Source organism: Rhinatrema bivittatum, chromosome 6 (genome assembly GCF_901001135.1).
Source record: "Rhinatrema bivittatum chromosome 6, aRhiBiv1.1, whole genome shotgun sequence".
Taxonomy (NCBI): Eukaryota; Metazoa; Chordata; class Amphibia; order Gymnophiona; family Rhinatrematidae; genus Rhinatrema; species Rhinatrema bivittatum.
Window position 1 is genome coordinate 294,320,291 of NC_042620.1, and position 24,009 is coordinate 294,344,299.

General features: G+C 44.5%; 1 protein-coding gene across 1 annotated transcript in view; it reads left to right on the forward strand.

The window, feature by feature from the left end:
- The window catches only part of GLRA4 (glycine receptor alpha 4), a 189,598-nt gene that overhangs the window by 31,718 nt on the left and 133,871 nt on the right, over positions 1-24,009 (forward strand). Inside the window, exon 2 of the mRNA XM_029607369.1 lies at positions 13,495-13,562. Within this exon, the coding sequence (XP_029463229.1) occupies positions 13,495-13,562 (68 nt within the window). The remainder of the gene's footprint in view (positions 1-13,494; positions 13,563-24,009) is intronic.

Here is a 24,009-nt window from a genome sequence, read left to right on the forward strand (position 1 = left end):
TTTTTTTTTCTAACTTTTTTTACTCTTCAGGACCTCCGACTTAATATCGCCATGATATTAAGTTGGAGGGTGCACAGAAAAGCAGTTTCTACTGCTTTTCTCTGCACTTTCCCGGTGCCGGAAGAAATTAGCGCCTACCTTTGGGTAGGCGCTAATTTCTGAAAGTAAAATGTGCGGCTTGGCTGCACATTTTACTTTCTGAATCGCACACGAATACCTAATAGGGCCCTCAACATGCATTTGCATGTTGAGGGCCCTATTAGGTTTGGCGGGTTGGACGCGCGTTTTCCGCCCCTTACTGAATAAGGGGTAAGGGAAAACGCGCGTCCAATGGCAGGTAAACAGTGTGCTCCGTTGGAGCGCACTGTACTGTATCGGCCTGTTAGTTGTTTTATTTTGTTTTTTTGTTCCTGCAGTTTCTTCTTGCTCCTTTGTGTGTCCAGCTCAGTTGGAACTAGGACCGGGATCTGGTGCCATGAACCTTAATTTGTAACTACCTAGGGATTTTTTTTCCTGTTTTATTTCTCTCTCCCCACCACCCCCAACTTATGCTTAGTCCAATCATTGCAGTGAGGATCTTGGGCCAAAGGCCATACACCAGGGCTCCTTCCAGAATGCTGCAGACATGGGCCCTGAATCTGGCCACTAGGTGTCCCTCTTTAGCAATGACCATAACTCCCTCCTTCCAATGTTGCCTCTGTGGTATCCCCAGTCCTGACAACCCAGGGAGTGCAAGACCTGACCTGGGGATCAAAGAAGTGACCATCTGCATGGCAGTGCATAGCACTTACCAGCTGAACCACCAGGTTGGCCTCCTATAACTGCAAATTTTAAGTTCTTATAATTATTGCTGTTTCATGGTAGTTATGATAGTTTTTAGTTATATTTTTAATCTAATTTTATTGTGTTTTATGTATATATTTATGTTTAAAGTTAATTGCAATCAGTTTAGCATGGTATACCATTATCAACAGAATATAAATATTTTGAATAAATAAATAAATATAACTGCACTTTATTAAGAAACATGCACTTGAGATTACAAAATCCAGTTTTAAAATTATATACCAATCTTCAAAGCCATACACCGAAAAAATGTTTGGGAGTATGGAGCTAATGGGAGGCTAATTGGATTTAGTAGATTCCATGTTGTTTGTGCATCAAGACTGAGAAATACAGAACTATTTATTCCCAGCTCCGACAACTGTTTTTAGCACTGGTACTAAAAAAAGGGATCTCTGCAGAGTTCGTGAATCAATAATCAAGATTTCTGAAAACAGACAGCTTTTTTACCAGAATGCAGATCTCTTGACCGTTGCTACCAGATCTGTCTTGTAAGTCCACAGTCTAGTAATAAATTTCCTGCTGAAACCCCTAAGACATTTTGCTCAAGGTTTCCCAGAGCTGTCCCAGTGATCCCCCATATCCAGTTGGGTTTTCAGGATGCACACAATGAATGCATGTAGCCCTGAACTATATTTAGTCCAGTCCTTAAAGCAGGAAATAACTAACATATCCCTCAGGTTTTGTTTGAGGGTGATTGACCGATAGGAGGTGTAGAACAAGCCTCTTTGGAAAAGGTACAGTGCAGCAGCACGGGAAGATCCAAGCAGGCATATTACACTAACTAGCTCCGCCAGCTAGCCGCACGGAGGACGTCCCAGACAGCTGCCCCGATCTCCCTCAGTCCGTATCCAAGCAAGAGGAAATGGAACAATAACTGTCTGGGCAGGCGGGAGGGTCAGCAATGCTAATTCATCTGCTATCTACGGAAAACACCATTTACGGTAAGCAAACTTGCTCTTTTCCGGTAGATAAGCAGCATGAATTAGCCATGCTGTCTGGGAGTCCCCAGCTGATGTTTTGAGCGCAAATTCTCTTATCATGTCCTAATGATGAGTTGAGGCAGTGCGCTCAAGACAGTAGAGAAGATAGGCGGATAGTTGTTACTGTTGTCTTTGCAGCTTTCAAGAAGTGCCCGATCTGAGAATTGTTTTGCCCATGTCTGCATCAGCTGCAGTCTGCTTGTCTAAAAAGTAGTGAGCTGTGAACGTGAGCAGCAAAGACCAGGTGGCCGCTCTGCAAATGTCTAGAATGGGTACCTCAAGAAGGTGAGCTATTGAAGCAGCCATAGCACGGACTTGGTGAGCCTTAGGGGAGGCAGACAAGGTCTCCGAACGTTTCTGATAGCAGAATTGTATGCAGTTTGAGATCCAGGACGAAAGAGTCCTTTTGGAAACCAGAAGTCCTGGGGCGTTAGGGTTCAATGACACAAAAAGCTGGGAGGCTCTGTGGTCAGTGAGTTTACATGTGGCATTTATAGTAAGCGAATGCTCGCTTACAATCCAGAGTGTGTAGTTTACGCTCGCCCTCATTGTTATGTGGTTTGGGGTAAAAGGTCGGAAGGGCAATGGATTGGTTGAGGTGGAAAACTGAAACCACTTTAGGAAGGAAGGTGGGATGCATATGCAGTGTAACTTTGTCATGCAGAGGTGAGGGTGAACAGAAAGAGCACTTTCCAGGAGAGGAACCTGGGATGGCAAGTGTCCAGTGGTTCAAAGGGCGGTAGCATCAATTGCTCTAGTACTACATTTAAATCTCATGGAGCTGGAGGTTTCTGGATCAGAGGCCGGAGACATAAAACCCCCTTCATGAATCTTGAGATGAGCAGGTGACAAGAGATTGGGGCTTCATTGTACAGAGAATGGTAGGCTGCTATGGCACTGAGCTCTGACCGAAGCCATGGCTAGTCCCTTCTGGTAGATTATTTATTTATTTATTATTTTTTATATACCGACATTCGATCTCAATTGAGATATCACACCTGTTTACAATCAGGTTCTGTAGGTATTTCTCTATCCCGAGAGGGCTTACAATCTAAGTTTTTGTACCTGAGGCAATGGAGGGTAAAGTGACTTGCCCAATGTCACAAGGAGCGACAGCAGGACTTGAACCCTGGTCTCCTGGTTCATAGTCCACTGCTCTAACCACTAGATGGAAGTAGTCCAGTAGTCGCTCAGGCGGACAGGTGAACAGGTCCGTTTCGTTTTCTGAGCACCAGGAAGCATAACGGGCCCATTTCCTTTGCTAATTAATTCTTGTGGAGGGTTTCTTGGAGGAAACTAAAATATCCAGAAGCTGAGGGGAAAGTTTCAGGTGGTGGAGTACCAGCCTTTCAATCTCCACGCAGCGAGATTCAGAGATGAGTGAAGCACATGAAGCAGGGAGCCTCTCTCTTGGGTGAAGAGGCTTGAACTGCTGCCCAGGGTAATCGGACGGTCCACCAATGGTCAAACTATATATGCGTTCCACAGTTGCCTGGCCATGCTGGAGCGATGAGAATGAGGTCTGCTTTGTCCGAGATGCATTTCTGGACTGTGCGAGAGATTCGAGGTATAGGGGGGAAGACACAGAGTAGACCCCCCCGTCCAGTCGATGAGGAATGTGTCCTGCGCTAGTCGTCGGGAACTGGGATACACCGAGTAGAATGTTTGTATCTTTTGATTTTGTTCTGTGGCAAAGAGATCGACACGTGGCAGGCCCCAGGTTTGAAAGAGTTTTTCCGCCATGTCCTGATGGAGTTCCCACTCGTGGAGGTGAAAGATTCTCCTCAGTCTGTCAACTCTGGAGTTGTTGATGCCGGGTAGGTATGTGGCCTGTAGGGTGATGGATTTGGTCTCTGCCCATTCCAGGATCCCCACAGCCTCCCTGCAAAGGTTCCAGGAACCGGACCCTCCTTCCTTGTTGATATAGAACATGGTTACTTGGTTGTCCGTGTGGACCATGACTGTCTTCCCTTGGAGTGCTTGTATGAAGGCTCGAAGAGCATTTCGATCGGATCGGAGCTCCAAGAGGTTGATCTGTTGCGATCATTCCCAGGAAGACAACAGGCCTTGAGTCTGAAGGTGGACTAGGTGAGCGCCCCATCCTTTGGTGGAAGCATCTGTGGTGAGGACGGTGTGATGTGCTGGGGTCCACAGAGGTGCTCCTATCGTGAGAGCTGCTGGTGTCAGCCACCACTTCAAATCCCATTTCATGCTGGATGTGAGGGTGATAGGAGTGGAGAAAGGATTGTAGAACTGGTTCCATTGGGACTTCAGACCACATTGTAAACGACGCATGTGAAGGCGAGTGTGGGGAATGACATAGATAGATGCTGCCATATGGCTGAGGACAGTCAGTATCTGGTGAGCAGGGGCAGAGGTGGCCTCCTGGAGGCGGCCAGTGAGCGATGTCAGGGCAAGGACCCAGGATTCTGGGAGGAAGGCTCTGTCCCAAATGGTGTTGATATGAGCCCCAATGAATTGTAAGATCTGAGTCAGTTGCAGATTCGATTTCTCATAATTGATAAGCAGCCCTAGGTTGTCCAGGCAGTATATGGTTGCAAGAAGATTGGTCTGTAGGAGGGATGGGTTGGGGCCACCAGTAGCCAATCGTCCAGTTAGGGGAATATTTGAAAACCCCGTCGTCAGAGGTGAGCCACCACTACTGCTAGGCATTCCGTAAAAACTCTGGGGGCTGAGGAGAGGCCAAATGGAAGCACCTTGTATTGGAAATGGCGGCCAGTGGCCGTGAAGCATAGGTACCACCAGGACATGGGATGCATCGGTATGTGCGAATAGGCATCCTTGAGGTCCAGTGAACACATCCAATCCTTGGGGTGAAGGAAGGGAAGGATGGACTTGAGTGACATCATTTTGAATTTTTCCCTTGTCAAGTGTCTGTTGAGAGAATGCAGATCTAGGATGGGTCGTAACCCTTCCGAATTCTTGGGTATGAGGAAGTATTAGGAGTAAAAGCCCTGGCGGAACAGCGCCGAGGGTAGCTCGCGAATGCACTGTTACTGAAGCAAGTTGTTGAATTTCTGTTGCAGGGGTCCGTACTTTGCAGTTAGGTGTTTCTGGTGCACCAGGTGTGGATGGATTGAAAATTGAGGGAGTAGCCTTCCTGTATGATTTGTAAAACCCAAAGGTCGGATGTGATTGCCTTCCATGCTGGAAAAAAGTGGGAGAGCCTGCCCCCCACTGGAAGCGGTAGTGATGGGTTCACCTGCCCTAAAAACCCTGAGGGGGCTTAGGGGGGTTGGAGTCCTGAGGCGGACGAGGCTGCCGAGGAATGTGTTGGCGCTGTTGAGTCCCCTGTTGTTGGGAAGACTGAGGACTACTTGGTGCATATTGTGCAGGCCGGTAGGACGGGTAAGGCCGGTAAGGACATTGCGGATAATAAGGCTTCTTATAGGAGAAGAATCATCTAGAGGAAGTGGTATCGGAAGGAGTAGTCAGTGACATGATGGCCACCTTCTGCTCCTTAAGCTGAACTACCGTCTCTCTCAATTTGTCTCTAAAGAGATTATCCGGGAGACAGGGAAGGTCGGCAAGTTTTTCGTGCACATTCTCGCAAATGGCGCTCGCTCGAAGCCATACTAAGCGTTGGGCAGCAATGGCACTGGCCGTGGACTTAGCCGAAGTATCGAACCCTTCATAAACAGTTTGAAGGAGGTGCTGTAATCCTTCCTGTAAGTCGTGGAATTGTTCAGGAGGTCGGTGGTCTGGGGACACCTCCTGAAGCAGGGGCTTTAGAAATTGTAGACATTCGTATAGGTACTAAGTAATATAGAACTGGTGCTGTTGAATTTTTGCATTCAGTATCCCAGATTGGAAAGCCCTTTTTCCAAAGTCATCCAAGTATTTGGAATCTTTTCTGGGTGGAGTATTTGAGTGTAGACATGATTTTTTTGGCCTTGTGCATAGCAGACTCTACTATAGAGGCATGAGGAAGTTGCACTGTGGAATAAAATGTTGACTGCCGCATACAGAATTTCAAGTCCGTTTTGCGAGAGGTAGGTGGTCCCGCAAAGGGAGATTACCAGGCCCTGGTCATGACGGCATCCAGGACAGCGTGAGAGGGCAAGGCCAAGGGCTCCGAAGATGATTCAAATATTTTAAGGATACCCAGGACTTCTGCTCTTGGGTCAGGAATTTTCCTAGTCTCAATGTTGAGACCTTGCCCCACTTTTTCCATGAACTTGGAGTACGATAGTTCCTCCGGTGGAGACACAGGCTCTGGTTGTTCTTCCGCAGGGTCAGAGGGTTACCCTGTAGAAGATCCTGGTGAAGTGGAAGGTTGAGGGGAAACATCCCTAGGAGGAGATGGGCCGGGAGGAGAAGGATCTGGACTGAGGCTTTCCTGCAGCGATGGAGGGGCTTCCAGGGGTATCTCGGCTGGACATTTTCCCTGTTGCTCAACGGTAGTAAGAAATTGAGAAAGTATAAGGGAAATCTGAGACATTGCCTGAGAAGCCAAGGTGTCCTGAGAGGGACCGGCATAGGCTCTTTGTGAGCATCGCTGGGTACTGGTCTAGGCTCCCTGTGAGCACCGTTGGATGGTACTGCAGCCAATAGGATGTCCGTGTCTGGACCTCATGGTTGAAGTGGGTCCATAGGAGGCCGTTTGTGTCTCTTTTGCAAGGGTTCCTGGAGGCCTGATTTCTTCCTATGCTGTGAGGCAGTGGACAGGCCAGAGTAAACCTTGAATGAGGCCGAGGAACTGTGAGAGGTGGCTAGAAAAGAAGGTGCCACATCAGAGTCCACCACTAAGAGTAGGGAGGGTTCCCTGGGTCATTTGTGCCCTGATGAGTGCTTTTTTGATGTTTTGGTGACACTGTGTGTCGAGGGCGTCGGCGTCAACTTGCTTCAGTGCGTCATCAATGTTTTATGTTTGTGCTTCGGTATTAAATCGCACTATCGGCTCCCCGAGTCAGACGCGTCGGTGCATCGGTGATGTGTCAGGGGCTCAACACTGCTCGGCGCAGATGGCGTCTTCGGCGCTATCGACACCGTCAACGCATCTCCTGCATCGTGCGTTGGTGCCGTGGGAGCTCGTTTCAGCGCTGGCCCGGACGAACCGGGAGGCCCTACCGAGGAGGGTCGACGATGCGTCGATGCTTTGGAGATCCGGGAGTGTCCTGGAGAAGACTTAGTCAAGTCTTTGGAAGGGGCATACAATCCCGATGCAGTTTGGTGATCCTGGCAGCCGTTTGTCGCTGGGCTCGGGGGGACATGTATCCACAGTCCTTGCAGCTTGTCTGGTCATGTTCTGGTCAGAGGCAGATGTAGCATCTGGCGTGTCCGGTCACCGACATAATTTTGCCACATTGGCAAAACTTGAATCCCGGTGGCTGCGGCATCTCGATGAAAAAGCGTGAGGAGAAGAAGAGCTCTGCCTGCAGTTAGGCGAGCTGAAAAAAATGAACTGAGGGAGCTCGGGGCAGCGTGGGAAGATCCAAGCAGGCGCACTACACTGAAAAGACTCAGTGTTCTAAGAGAGCTCCGCCACCTAGCCGCCCAGAGGACGTCCCAGACAGCATGGCTAATTCATGCTGCTTATCTAAGGGAAAAGCTATTCTTAATAAGCCTAGAATAGTCCCACTGTGGAAAAAAGCAGAGGATCCTAGAATTTTCTAATGGAGGGTTAAAGCCACCACATTGTATGCAAAGAATGAGTGATGAGGATACAGTTGGGAGGCTGAAAAATATCTTCCGAGTTTTGGTGAAAGAGTGGTATCTACACACCGGGAAAAAATTGGGAGAAGGTACAACTTTATATGATTAAGATATGCTGCTCCACATTGAAAATGAGTCAACTGTTGAACTTAAAATGTAAACCCACCTAAAGAAACCAGGCTCTATATGTATGACATACATGGGCATATACTGGGTCTGTCATGCACACGAATATATAATCATGGATATTAGTTGTGGATATCCTGAAAACCCTAACTAGCTGTGAGGTCATCAGACTGGGCTTGGGAAGCTCTGATCTAGCCTGCTGAGGAATATTTATTTATTTATTTATTTTTAGTATTTGCAAGTTTGCAGGAGGGCTTATTTTTGGGAATCAGTTATTTTATTTCATTCTATCTTTTAGCCACTTTGAGCATTATTTGGAGAGAGAGATTAAAATTCTAATAAATTAATTAAATAAAGAATAACTGAATTAAATCAGTGCAGGGAAAGGATTAGAAGGCCTCGCAGCTTCTTAAAAGGACTCACTTTCAAAGACCTGAACCAAACAAGGAAAGGGAGAAAGAGATCAATATAGTGCTCTAAGGAGGTAGCAGTAATGGCACGGAATATAGAGATTAGCATTCAAAGCATATACAAAAAAAAAAAAGCACAGAATTATTAGGCAAAACAAAGAGAATCAAGGAGGGCATTAGACGAGCAAAGGCCCAGAGGAGAAACTTGCCCAATCAATAAAAAGAGATAAATCCTTCTTGAGATACATAAGAAACAGATGTAAAACAAAAGAGGAAATAGCTAAAAAAAAAAAAAAAAGGAAGAAAGTGGAATTTGTGAAGAGAAAAACATTGCAAAAGTAAGAACTCTTAAGTTCTTTTGCTAAGCATTTACAGAAGGAGAAGGTGGCAGGTTTAAAGCATTAAATAATGTGAAATTAGTATAAATTCATTTTTCAGGGGAAGAAGGAGAGTGGATAAGACTATGGGAGCCAATGAACACTGCAGAATGTGCTGATGGCTCCCCTTATAACGCTATTCAACTTGTCTCTCAAAATGCGGCCCGTTCCATGACACTGGAGGAGAGTGGATGGATGTAGTCCCTTGGTTCCACTAGACTAAAATGGGACCAAGGAGGAAACGGCAACTATAAACCCATTACACCAACTTCAGTAGCCGGTGAAAGCCATGAAAACAATACTAAAAGAAAATAAAGCATAACTTCTTGAAAGAGATTACAGGGCACTAGATGACATGATTTCACTCACAGAAGATCCTGTCAGACAAACTTGAATGATTTCCTTAATGAGGTGACAAAACTAATAGTTTAGGGAGTTGCAATAGATGTTGCCTATCTGGACTTCAAGAAGGCTTTTGACCTTATTGCTCCTAGAAGACTGGTAAACAAGCTGATTGTAGGGGAGCAGGACAGAAAGTTGTAAATTGGGTGAGGAACTAGTTGAGCAACGGAAGACAGAGTGTGGTGGTCAATGGGGTTTTACTTTATTGACAAAAAAGTGACTGGGACCAGGGGAGGAACCAGAGCTTAGTGTTAGGACCGGCTCTTTTCCATATCTTTGTTAGGGATATGAGGGGAAAATATGCTCGTTTACAAAAGAAACAAAATCTGTAAGAGAGTAGACACACCGAAAGGGGTGCAAAAAAATAGAACTGGGAGAATGACCAAGCGTTTTGAAAATGAGCTTCAGCCCTAAAAATGTAAAGTCATAACTTTGAAGCTCAAAAATCTGCTTTCATTTAGAAGGACAAGAATAGAAAACTGTTAAACAAGAAAGGGACACAGAAATAATCATCTCAGATGACCTCAAGGTAGCCAGTTAATGTGATAAAGCAACTGGGAAAGCTAACTATGCTTGATTGCAGAGCCGTAGCCAGGCCATTAGGCATCTATGGCCAAGTGAAAAAGTGCACCCTCACCCTGAACACAACATAAAACACCTCGAGCTGGGAGACTCTGTTACATGTAGGGGGTTTTGATTTTTATTTTGACCCAGCAGTTTCCTCTTGCGCCTGTGGGCTTCCAGCTCGACAGGATCCAGTAAGGGAATCCTGGCGCCATCATGAGTCTTTATTCAAAAACTAAACTGGAAACCCCAAGAAGCCAAATTCTGCATGCCATGCAACACCAGAGAAAGAGAAACAGAAATAAATTTCCTCTTGTAGTATATCTTGATAAAAAGATATCATAAGCCGCACATTCCCAAAGCTGATATATTCCATTCAGTAAAATGAAGATAAAATACTTTTTTTTACCCTGGCTGTCTGGATGTTTGATTTTTGTAGTCACTTTGGTCTTTATCTCTTTATACTGCTTTCCTCTTGTTGGTTTCCTAACTCCTTTACCAGGACTCCTGATCATTTTCCACTTCATCTCTCTCCTCCTGACTTCTTCAGTTCCTTCTCTACATCTTTGTATATTATTGCTCTTTCTTTTCTCCTTTTTCTTCATTCTCTTTATCTCTGCCTCTCTACCCACTCATCTAATTTCATCTCCCTTCTCTCTCTCCAGTTTTCTGTGCCAATCCTACACCTCTCCAACTCTCTCCTCTCAGTCCTTCATCTCTCCCTTGATTGATATTCTCCTTTTACCATCTCCAGCTCTCTGGCCCCCTTGTCCTTCCCCACAGCAGCTGCATCCTTGCTCTTGAAAACCCTTTACCCCCAAATCCTCCTCCTTCCTCTTCCTCCTCTCTCATCTTTCACAGTCATCTTCCAGCCAAACATAACTTACACACTTCTCTAGGGCCAGCGTATGAGTATTAGGCACCCTAGGTGAAGCTTACAGACTTGCATCCCCCTTCTCCCAGGTCGTGCCCTCCCCACACACAATTATAAATTATGCATTTATAATAACAGATTTCACATGAAAAAGGACTTTCTGGAGTAAAAATATCACTTATAACATGTATATTGTATTTCCATACACTACTGTGGTTCCAACCAGAAAACCCTACAAGAAAAGTTAAAAAGACATTTGGAACCCATATGGTATTAGGCCTGTGGTAACACGTTATGGGTGTGAGCTTGGCCCTGGGACAGCCATGAGTAAACTAAATTACAATTACAATATAGTAAATCATCAATTTCAAAACAACACTAACTGCCAGCACTCAAACAGTAACAACCCAACCTATGAAAAGGCAACACCGCAAATATTACATTAGGTCCTAAAACACCAATACACCTCCTATTAGGAAAAAAAACCAAGCCAATCTGCTTTAAATCCCTACACAGAAATACCTTATCTCGGTCACATGTGTAAAACACAGACAGACCCTCAATGAATACAGAAGAGACCATAAAGTATAAATAAAAACATGCAGAGAAAAACTGAACTGGAAACCGCAACAAGCCAGGCACTGTATGCAGTGCAACAAATAAAAACCAGAAACAACACCAGTCCTCATAAAGCATCAAACAAAATCAATAAATATAAACCATCAATCATAATGGTAAAACCATAGTAAAAAAAAAAAAAAATTACAAAACAGCTGATAAATAGAGCAGGATCCAATAATTAAAAACTCATAACTTTTTCCAAATGCAATAAAATATTTCAAAACAACAGATATATCAAATAACATCATATAATTAAAACTAATAAGGATTTCAAAATCTCCTGCTTTCTATAATTGTGAACTTTTGATTTCCAGATACCCTGAGATTGTCGCAGATTAACCAGGAGAAGGGAGGGGATTGTTGCACACAAACTTTCTCCTTTCTCTCTAACACACACACACTTGTTCACTTTCTCACATGCTGAATCACACACACACATGCAAATGCTTGTTTTTTCTCACACATTCTGTCATACACACACACACAAACATGCTCATTCAATTTCTTGCTATCTCTTATGCTCAATCACATACACACACACTCGTTCACTCTCTCACATGCTGTCATACACACATATGCTCGTTCTCTCACAGGCACAATCATACACACACATGTTCATTCACTCTCATATGCTCAATCATATACACACACACTAGCTCATTCTGACATGCTGAATCATATACACACACATGCTCTCTACACATGCTCATACACACACACAGTCTTGTTTGCTGTCACACATGCACAATCACACACACTCGTTCATTCCATCACATTCTCAATCATATACACACAAACACACTCCTTTGCTGTCACACAGACATTCTCAATCATATACATGAGCTTTTTGCCCTCAATCACACATACTTGCTCATATACGCACACACACACATGCTCCTTTCCTATCTCACACATATATGCTCAATATATACACACACATTCACTCTTTTGCTCTCTCCCACACAAATGCTCATATACACAGACACATTTGTTCCTTTACTCTCTCTCACAAATACATTCTCAATCATATATCCACACACATTCACTCCTTTACTCTCTCACAAATACATTCTCAATCATATATCCACACACATTTGCTCCTTTACTCTCTCATACAAACATATTCTAAATCATATATCCACACACATTCACTCCTTTACTCTCTCACAAATACATTCTCAATCATATACACAAGCGCGCGCTCCTTTGATCTCTCTTACAAATACATTCTTAATCAAATAAACACACGTATTCACTCCTTTGCTCTCTCTCACACATATGCTCAATCATATATACACACACACACATCCACTCCTTTGTTCTCTCTCTCATACGTGCTCAATCATACACACACACACACATATTCACTCTTTTGCTCTCTCACAAACACATTCTCAATCATATACACACGCATTCACTCCTTTCCTCTGTCTCACACTTATGTTCAATCATATATACACACATACATTTGCTCCTTTGCTCTCTCACTTAATACATTCTCAATCATATATACAGACCCATTCACTCTTTTGCTCTCTCACAAACACATTCTCAGTCATATACACACACCCACTCACTCCTTTGCTCTTGCTCACCCATGTGCTCAATTGTATACAAACACACTTTTGCTCTCACTCACACGTATGCTCAATCATATACACGCACCTTCACTCCTTTGCTCTCTCTCTCACATATATATATATATATTCAATTATACCTCACACATATGTGCTCCTCTGCTCTCTCTCTCTGACACACCCACAATGTACTTGCTCCTCTTGACTGGCGAAGGCCAATGTTTCTTCTTCAGCCTCCAGGGCCACGTTCTTCCTAATGCTGGGTGTGAAGTGGGTGGGGGGGCTGGAGAGGTCCAACCCTGCAATGCAGACCGCGCTCCTCTTGGCTTCCGGGGGTAGGAGACCAGTACTGCTTTCTGCAGCTCTGTGGGCTGCACTTCTAACTGCTGGGGTGGAGTGGAAGGGCCAATGCCGCTGCTTTTGCAATTGCAGGTGTGGGCAGAAGGGAGGGCGGCAATGTTGATATTTTGTCCCAATATGGGCTGCCCCCCCCCCCCAAATGACAGCCCTGAGTGTATGCAGGACATCAGGAGCAGGCACAGCAGCTGTTTCTCTCCTCAACAGCTCAGCTCTTGAGAACCCAAGGTTGTATGGGGGAGAGAGAGATGGCACCCCTGCTGATAGCGCCTACGGCCAAGGCCATATCGCCCATAGGCGAGCTAAGGCTCTGCTTGATTGATTAGGCAGAGGCAGGAGGAAAGGATATAGGTCAACTGTGAGATTCCCACCCTGAGTATTCTTTACATTGCTGGAGGCCATAGCTCCAGTGGTAAGGACACTGAGAAGATGCAGGCAGTTGAAAGAAATGCTACTGAAACATCAGGCCTACAACGCGATCCCTACAAAGAAAAGCTTACTGTAGCACCCTCAAAGGCTATTTGATGGAAGAAAGAAGGCAAAGGCAGAATATGACAGGTTTCAACAAATTACAGGAAGGGGGAAGGGGACATTTTGCAGAGGAAAATAATTCAAAGACAAGGGGTTTATGATCTGAAGTTGGAGGCTGATTAAAGGTGATTCTCTATTTAATTTCTTTTGCAGGCCCGCCTGTCAATGTTACATGCAACATTTTCATCAACAGTTTCGGCTCAGTGACAGAAACCACCATGGTAAGGATTTCATAAGAAAGTGGAGCCTGTCTTAAATGTCTCCCTTTTACTCCAGCAGCACAGAAATATGTATGGAGACCATGTCTAATTCTTGCCTACCTTTATTTTTATTTATTTAAAGAATTTTTATATACCGGGGCACGTAGCAAAACATCACCTCGGTTCACAGTGTAACATAACATAGCAAATAGCTTTACAATGAATATAAATAACGGTTCACAATATAAAATGATATAGTAGCAGGCTTTACAAAAGATTATTATCTGCTTGTAAACTATATACAAGAGACTGAAAATTAACGATATACACTATATACACTTTGCAGAGAGATTCCAAATAAACTGTGCAGTTCACAGTATTAGGAAACAGCGGGGTGAGATATATTTAGTTAGAAGAGCAAGATATCTTTCAATGGCGATGTCTGGGCATACTCTGCAAAAAACTAAGGGCCTTTTAGTACATAGAACCCTCAGTCTCCCCAGTGCAAACCAGTGAAGGCTACAGCTGGGCATTTTGCAGTTTATTGGGACTCATTTATCAGTGGTGTCTTAAGGCCCGCGAACCTAGAGAAGAGCCAATAAAACCCATAAATCTAGGTATGCTGGTAAAGTTCACAGTAGGTCATTTATCAAAGCCTCTAGGCACAAAAGAATAATCTGCCAAGAGGCTTGTGGCCTCGATGGAAGTGGGGATGAGTAATAACAATCCCAACAAAGCCATTTAATTCAAGAAGCACTTGGCCATTGTTTGATTACATGTCACCACTGGGAAGCTGGCAGTAATGTGGCACCTTGTTTACAGAGGGCTCTTTGTATATCCTATGTTAGATGAAAAATAGCCCACTGGTTAAGGTTATGTAGAGGAATATTACACACCTTGACATGTCCATTCAAAAAGTACCCAGTGGTCATTTCAGCTCCTTTATAAGACAGTAGACTTTACTACACAAAAACACCTCTTTGACTGAGGTTGTTTGGTCTTTACAAGTTTCTCCCCTGCATGGAAACCCCAGGCTGCTTTATAACGGGCGAATATTTAATCCGTTGTACGCGAAAAATCCGAGGATTATGCACGTGGCCAGGTCTTGCACGCACCGCGTGCATTTTTGATGGGACCCGGCTGCGCACATAACTCCTGTTACGCGCAGAAGTGCTGGGCCAAAGAGGGAGGTCTGAGGGGCGGGGAGGAACGGGGCTTGGGGTCATTTGCTGCTGGTCCAGGGAAGCGCGCACCGGCACTCTGCCAGCAGGCGCAACTTGCTACTGCTCCTATTGAGGAGCAAAAGATAAGAAAAAACCAACAGGAGTAGATAGGACAGGGATAGGGAGCGGAGAGGGGAAGGGGGAAGGGAGGATAGGGTGAAGGAGCGGAGAGGGGAAGGGGAAGGGAGGATAGGGTGGGGGGTAGGGAACTAGGGAAGACCACGATGTGTTGCCGTGTGAAATTGTCAAAGGCTACACCCCCTTATGTGCGCAGATTACAAAATCCAGTGCGCATGTGCGCGCGGCCCAACAATTTTATAACATGCACGTGCCGGCGCACGTTATAAAATCGGCGCGTCCATGTGGCTTGCCGGGAAGCACGCGCACATGGATGCGTGCGCATGCTAGGAAGCGCACGCACCTATGAAAATCTACCCCTAAATGAATAAGCCATGATGGAAATGATGTTTTGTGATCTTGCATGATGTTTTGTGGCTCACTCTAAATGTTCTCACACTAATGAAAAGCCAGTGTAAGCCAAACTAGATACATTTGGCTTACACTGTCTATTACAGCAGAGCAATTATTGAAATGAAAAGAGGTCCATACAGTGACTAGTAGAGCTGTGAACTCTTCTATCTCTTTGGAGTATCAAGCAATGAAGTATATAAATACAGAAATGAAGACTCTGTCAGAGCTGGCAGACTGGGAGAATGCCTCCAATGGTGTAGCTGGTGGCCCTGCAGCCCAGGCGATTGGCAGTGCCTGTGCTGGAGTTTACTTCCACCGCTGATCTGACAGTGACTGCATAGCACATTGGTGCCCCGCCTGGCCTGCTGCTCTGGTGGGCGCCTGTCTTACCCAACCTTTTCAATGGCCCTGGATCCTATCTCCAAAAGTTTCCATACAGATCCTTTCTAAACTAAAAGTCTTAAAAGACATATACGAAAGGATAGCTGGATTCTTTCCGGGTTGTGATATTTATTATTTGACCAACATAAGAATTATCCATTGGTATTCCTATAAATGAGTTCTTAAGGCCAGATAAGTACGTTCTATGTGTAAACCTATGGTTAGATAGTAGTATGCCCCAAGAATACCCTTTGAAGTGAGACCCCATGTCGTTGGATCCAGGATGTGGGTTGGGAAAACAGAAAGAACGAGCCAAAGTCCTCTCTCAAGAAGTGAAAGAGAGGGAATCAAGGGGCAAAGAGAAGAAGCTGGCATGGAGAGTGTCAGGACTAGCTGACTCCATGGCAGAGATGCCCGTGCTGAAAGAGGAGAAGAAAGAGTTTCAACTAGAGCAACTAAGAGCTCAAGAAAATATCACAAGTCCATAAGTAACAGAATCAGAAGGAATCAGATAGCTGACATGGCACAGGAAGTTGGCAACAATATCCTTTGACGGGAAAGGAATTGCTTAAGAGATTCAACCAGGGAAGTGAGCCAACCATTCGTGATTTAGTGTTTTTATATTATCTATGTTCATTATATTCATAATCCTGTGTTCTTGTGATGTACATTTTTATTGATTTATTGAAGTGATAATTGTTTATCTATAATCAATTTTCATCACTTTTTAGCCCTCTGGGGAGAGGCAATCTACAAATATGAAAATTAATAAAATAAATAATGAAATAAATAAGACCATGAAGATAATGGCCTGTGAGGGAAAAGTAATTTTTGTCTAACAGTCCGATAAGTATCTTAGCCTGTGGGAAGAATGAGTGAGTCCACAGACTGTGAACTTTGAAGCTGGTTTGTGTTCCACAGCAGGTCATAGGGAGCAAGTTAACTTGTAAAGGATGGCAAGCAGCATAAATAAGCACTATCAGTCTGGGATTTTCCAGAGACTCCAAGGGACTCTGGACAATTGTAATTCAACTGCATCCATCTGTAAATATTTTAAAGTACTATCAGTAGAGGAGGTATATGCACTGTTTACTGCAGACTTATTTATACACTTTGTAAATAAAAATCAGTCAAGTAGAGATAACAATTTTAAACCTAGATTCAGCAAAATGTTATAAATATAGCGGAAATAGCGCCCGCAATAAAAAATGGGGCGTGGTTAGGTTAATTTTCCTGCTCCTGCATCGCATAGGTAATTTCCGCAACGTACAATACATTTATTGCGCCTGCGCTATTTTTTACATCATATGCTGATTAATCCGCCGCAGGCGCAATACCGACCAAAAAGGTTTTTATTGCACATGCCGGTTCGGGCGAGAGAGACAGAGAGAGATCAATACGTCACACTCTATTTATACTACTGTAAGAGGGGGCACTTTTAACTCAGAGGAGGGTTTGGGGGAGTTGGGATGATTTTACATAGACAGTAGGAGGTACGAATAGGAAAGTACACATCACCGAAGATTTTCTATCATTTCAATTGATGAAAGGTACAAGAGGAGTTGATTTGTACAATGCAGTTTCTACCTAGCTTGTTGTACTCTGTACCTAACTTATTTGAAGCTAGGTAGAGAGTGCATTGTACAAATCAACTCCTCTTGTAGCTTTCATCTATTGAAATGACAGAAAATCTTCGGCGATGTGTACTTTCTTATTCATACCTCCTACACTGTATGTAAAACCACCCCCCTAAACCTACCCCACCATAATCACTAGTCGGAGTGGGGATGAGCATTGGAATGTGAGGCAGAAGCTTCTGTAACCGCAGTGTATGTTAAATGTGATACCTGAGTTGGAGTTCAACAAACACATTGCATTAACAAGATTATGATTCTCATATTAAACTAAAAGAACCAATAACACAGCGGATCACACTTGGTCAAAAAGTGTTGCACACCAGATTACAGTCTTTTCAATCTGAGTCCTAATCTAATTGAGCCCCTGAAGCAGCCATTTGCTAACGGCAAAACTCGGCCAGAGTCGGGCTTTAAGAATATATACATCTCCACTTCAATAAAGTTTTGAAAAAGACTTTGGCATCTAATCCTGGTATTCTTCCTGACGGCTTTCTTAGATAGCCTATCTTTGTGCTTTTTGGTACCTAGCTTGTACTCTGTACCTAGCTTATTTGAAGCTAGGTAGAGAGTGCATTGTACAAATCAACTCCTCTTGTAGCTTTCATCTATTAAAATGACAGAAAATCTTCGGCGATGTGTACTTTCCTATTCGTACCTCCTACACTGGATGTGAAACCACCCCCCTAAACCTACCCCACCCCCCAAACACAACTCCGAGTTCAAAGTACCTTCTCTTATAGTGGTATAAAAAGAGAGTAACAAATTGGTGTTTCTCTCTCTCCCTCTCCCCCCCCCCCCCCCCCAACGGGCATATGGGATAAAAGGTAAGACGCTCTGCGCTGATCAGTGCACTGCATGAAGCAATAAATAGCACAGGCGTGATACATTTATCTCGCCTTGTGGAAATTACCTGTGCAATGTGAGAGCAGAGAAATTATTCTAACCACGCCCCCTTTTATCACAGGCACTATTTCTGCTATATTTATAGCATTTTGATAAATCTAGGGGTAAGTGCCCAAATATTAATTTAGCCGGATAACTTCTGAATTATCTGGCTAAAATGCTTCTGAATAGGGAGTTCCTGATTTTCTTATCAGAAAATAGAAAGTAGCCAAACAGTCCTTAAACCATCTGACTGCTCTGTTATCTAAAGAACTCACCTAAGTCATCTCAGGAGTATCTGCAACATTTAGATGACATAAGGCTGGGCCCTATGTGGTCTTAAAAGTGTCTCTTTGGTTAATTGGTTGTTGGTGTAGAAAAATGTATCCCATCCTGCAAAGAATCCAGTTTTTTTCCAGGACCAATACAGCCACCAGAGCTCTGCACTAAGTAATATGGAAACATTTATTTATTTATTTATACATTAAAAAAACCGTCGTCCCATGTGTAGATCACAACGCTTTACAAAGTGACTCATAATTATAACTTAACAAACATACAAATGAAGGGGGTCATTTTTCAAATCGCATTATGGCGTTATCGCGGACATTAGGGCCCTAACGCCTGCAATAACACATCATTAGATGTGTATGAAAAAATGTAGTCAAAAGGGAGGAGTTTGGCTGGATTTTATGAAAATGAGGGGTGTTTAACATTGCATGCGATAGCGTAACACATGCTATCACACCTGAAATAACTATACCTTTTTTCCTGGTGTTAGCTGTGCAATATGCCTGAACCAGGATTTAAGCTAAATAGCACAAATGCCGTTTTGGACAGGAACGGGAGTAGAGTGGGGGGGGGGGGGGAGAGAGAAACCCTCTGGGGAGGCACACATATTACTCAAATTTTTATACCACTGTAGACGTGTCAACTTCAAACTCAAGGTGAGGTTTTTGTGGTGGTCTAGGATTTGGGAGGCAATTTTACATGTACAATCAGAGGTACGAACAGCACAATTCACATTAGTGAAAATTTGATGTGATCTGGACTGAGGAAAGGTACACAAAGATGAAATTTGTACATATATTTTATTTTATTTATTTATTTATTTTTATATACCGAAGTTTCATGAGAATATATCACATCGGTTTACATTAGTTAACAAATATTCATTTAAAAATATTTGCATTTCCAAAATTAAATGAAGAGGAGTAAATGCAAAATTTCATAATATAATAAAAACAAATAAAATAGTAAAATAAATCATAAAATGTAAACAGTTAAAGAAGCAGAACAGTAAGAGCAAAGATAATACAATTAACTAAATATTTATATTAAAAGGGGTATATAATCCTTAGGTTAAAACTCTTGGAAGGCTTGTTTGAATAGCCATGTTTTAATACCCTTTTGTACTCTCGACCAAGCTTCATAGTCGCTAGGTAGAGAGTACATCAAACCAGGTTGAGAGTACATTGTACAAATCTCATCTTTGTGTTCCTTTCCTCACTCCAAATCACATCAAATCTTCACTGATGTGTACTGTGCTGTTCATACCTCTGATTGTGCATATAAAACTGCCTCCCAAATCCTAGACCAGCGCTTCTCAACCAGTGTGTCACGGCTCCCTGTGTCCCACAGCCCCAGTTATACTTCCCTTTACCCTTTTCCTGCTCCCGCGGGCCAATGGGAAACCTCCTTCCTTCTTCCTGCCCCCAATTGGAAGCCTCCTCCGTTCTTCCTGCCCCCGCAGGCCAATCGGAAGCCTCCTCCCTTCTTCCTGCCAGTGAGAGGAGGAAGCCTCTGATTGGCCGGTGGGGCAAGAAGAAGGGGGGCATCTCGTAGCCCGGGGGTGGGGTGGTTTGAAGGGGGCTGGGAGGAGTGACAGTGTCCAGACCCGTGGTGGTGAAGAAGCCCGACCCTGTGGCCGCATGGACTGGAAGTGCTGAAATTAAACACAGCGGCGAGCCACAAAGAAAAAAGGCCAGCCGTGCCAGGAACCGCGATAGAGTAGGGATTCCCCAAAGCGGCAGTGAGTCGCAAGCATGAAGAGACTGGTTGCTCTGGGGATTCCCCCCCCCCCCCCCCCCCGATGCAACAATGAGTGCGGCAAAGCCGCGATTAAAGTAAAAGTGGTGCTCAGCCATGCTGATTACAGATCGGGCAATTGGAGCTCCCAGTGGCCATAAAATCAGGCCTAGGATATCCCTAGGCCACGGGAGCCTAGGGATATCCCAACATCCAGAAGAAAGGCTTGAGTGCTGTAGCATATTTTTCTAAAATAAATGTTTGCTGCTTCAGTGCGGCTGAGAAGGCAGCGGCAACACTGGGAAATCTGCCACTGCGAAATTAAAGGGGAACACAGTATTGGGGCTCTAAGCAAAGTGTGTGTGAGAAACAGAGACTGGGCAGGGAGGTGACTACGGCGTGTGTAAGAGAGAGAGACTGGGCAGGGAGGTGACTGGGGTGTGTAGGAGAGACAGAGACTGGGCGGGGAGGTGACTGGGGTGTGTGTGAGAGACAGAGACTGGGCAGGGAGGTGACTGGGTGTGTATGAGAGACAGAGACTGGGCGGGGAGGTGACTGGGGTGTGTGTGTGAGAGACAGAGACTGGGTGGGGAGGTGACTGGTGTGTGTGAGAGACAGAGACTGGGCGGAGAGATGACTGGGGTGTGTGTGTGAGAGACAGAGACTGGGCAGGGAGGTAACTGGGGTGTGTGTGAGAGAGAGACTGGGCAGGGAGGTGACTGGGGTGTGTGAGAGAGACAGAGACTGGGCAGGGAGGTGACAGGGGTGTGTGTGTGAGACAGAGACTGGTTAGGGAGGTGACGGGGGTGTGTGTGAGAGACAGAGACTGGTTAGGGAGGTGACGGGGGGTGTGTGAGAGAGACACTGGGCAGGGAGGTGACTGGGGTGTGTGTGAGAGAGACACTGGGCAGAGAGGTGACTGGGGTGTGTGTCAGAGACAGACTGGGCAGGGAGGTGACTGGGGTGTGTGTGAGAGACAGAGATAAGACTAGGCAGAGAGGTGACTGGTGTCTGCGTGTGAGACAGAGACTGGTCATAGGGTTTAATTGGGGAGGGGGGGTGTGAGTGACTTGTGGGCCCTAAAGAAGAGGACCGTGAGGACAGAGCTTCAGCAGCTGCTGCTGCTCCTGGCATGTGCTTTCAAGGGAAAAGAGTAGGAGAGTTGCTAGAGAGGGTAAGTAAAGGTGGCATTTTAATTTTATTTTTCTGGATTGACTGCTGTTTTAATTATTGAGTATTATGTGATATGTCTGCTGTTCTGAAATATTTTATTGATATTTGGACAATTTTAAAGAATTTTTATGAGTTTTAATTGTTTAACGTTATTCTGTTCATCAGCGGTTTTGAAACATTTATTATAGAAACATAGAAATGATGGCAGAAGAAGACCAAACGGCCCATCGAGTCTGCCCAGCAAGCTATGCACTTTTTTTTTTTATTTCTCTCATACTTCTGTTACTCTTGGCTCTTAGTAACCTTTTGGTTCTATTTCCCTTCCACCCGCACCATTAATGTAGAGAGCAGTGTTGGAACTGCATCCAAGTGAATATCTACCATAGTTAGGGGTAGTAACTGCTGCAATAAGCAAGCTACACCCATGCCTTTGTTTACCCAGACTATTTAACTCAGTCCTTGTTGGTTATTGTCTGTATATAGATCCACCTTTCTACATTACCCCTGCCGTTGAAGCAGAGAGCTATGCTGGATGTGTGTTGAAAGTGAAGTATCAGACTTTCTCCCCTGCCGTTGAAGCAGAGAGCTATGTTGGATATGCATGAAGTATCAGACTTTCTCCCCTGCCGTACAAGCAGAGAGCTGTGTTGGATTTGCTTGAAGTATCAGACTTTCTCCCCTGCCATTGAAGCAGAGAGCTATGCTGGATATGCATTGAAAGTAAACTATGTGGCTTATTTAGTTTGGGGTAGTAACCGCCGTAACAAGCAAGCTACTCCCCGTTTTTTGTGAATGCAAATCCTTTTTTTCCACACTTCCTCTTGCCGTTGAAGCTTAGAGCAATGTTGAAGTCGCATTAACCGAGTGAATGTTTATTGAATAAGGGTATAATCTTCAGGCAGTAGTATTATAATTTTATGTATTATTTTATGTATTATTTTATTTATGTATTATTATTATTTTATTTTTATTTTATGTATTATTAAGTATTATGTTTATTGAATAAGGATATAATCTCCAGGCAGTATTAATATAGTTTTACAGTTATTTCTGTATGGGGATCTATAGCAGCTTGGCTTGTTCTGTTTTCCCAATAGGAGGTGTATTAGTGTTTAAGACCTGATGTAATATTTGTAGTCTTGCCTTTTCATAGATAGAGTTTTTATGTGTTCCATAATGCAGGTGTAACGTTGTGTGGATAGTTTCTGTGCATTCTTGCAGATCCTGGGACTGTGTCTTTCTATTTCTCCAGGTTTGCACTGCATGCAGAGTGGCTTTTTTTGGTTTTCCATTCCAGTTTATCTCCATATTTATAATGTGTGGTCTTTCTGTACTTGGTGAAGGTCAGTTCTGGGTGTGTGACCGAGATGAGGTATTTTACTAGCATGTAAGCATTTGTATCAATCTTATTTGTTGTGTTTTCTCAATAGGATATGCATTAGTGGTAAATTATTGTCTTTTCATAAGGAAAGCTATTGTGCCTGGTAGTAAAGGGAGTTTGTTTTGCTTATACTGAGATGTCATCAGAACCAGAATATCTTTTTTTTGCATGGTGAGTTCTATGGGTAATGCCCTAGGTCTGCTCTGCATCCATTGTTAGGGGTCAAGGGGGTTCCCGTGTATGCAGAGTGTATGTTTACATATAGCCCCGTGACGGTCATATGTTCAGTGTGTCATACATGTGAGAACCATCTGTCAGGTGTGTCCCGGCCGAAAAAAAGATTGAGAACCACTGTTCTAGACCACCACCAAAACCTCACCTTGCCTTACTAGTTGACCCTCCTACAGTGGTATAAATAGTTTACTTATAGGGACTCTTATAAAGAGTCTCTCTCTCTCTCATTCTGTTACGATCCTGCTCGCGGACCCCATCCCGCAAGCAGGCCTGTCACTTACCCCGGCCCGACACCACCGCTGCTGCCGCTCCCCGCAGCTCGGCCGCCATCACCATCCTCCTATGCGGCAGGAGTGCCGCCATAGGGATTCTCTCTTCGCGACCTAATGCCGCCACTGGAACATTTTCTTCGCGGCCTGTTGCCGTGCCTGGGAAGCCTCCACCTCTGCAGCAGGGAACCGCTGCCTTTTCTCCTCTTCATGGCCCACGGCTGCCTCCAGGGACTCTTTGCGGCCTGTGCTGCTATTGGAACGCCTCACTCCGCTGCCAACGCCATCTTACGGCCTGGAGGCTGCCACCAATGCCTGCCTGCTCCTTCTTCTGCGCGGAGGCCGCCGCTGTCCGTGGTCTTGTTCCATCTCCTGCTCTCTAGGCGCCGGCGTGCACCTCTTCACTCTATTTAAAGGGCCAGTGGCGGGAAAAGCCCGCGACCCCACCGGAAGTCCTCTTCAGTCCATTTCCTGCTTCAGCCCTATAAAAGGACTCAGTTCCTGTTCCTCAGGGCCTTCAGATCGGATGTCATGGTTGTCCATGTTCTTCCTTGCCGGTCCAGGTTCTCTGTAGTCTTCATATGTCCGAGATGGTTCTTTGTTCCATGACTTCATGTTCCTGGTCTCATTCCTCGTTGGAGCTCCTTCGTAGACTAGTCCTGATGTTCCAGATGTTCTTTGTTGCCTTGTCCTGATGTTCTAGATGTCCTAGTTCCAGATGTCCTGTTGTTCTGAAGTCCTGATGATCCTGTGTTCCAAGTTCCCAGTCTTCCAAGTTCCGAGTCTTCC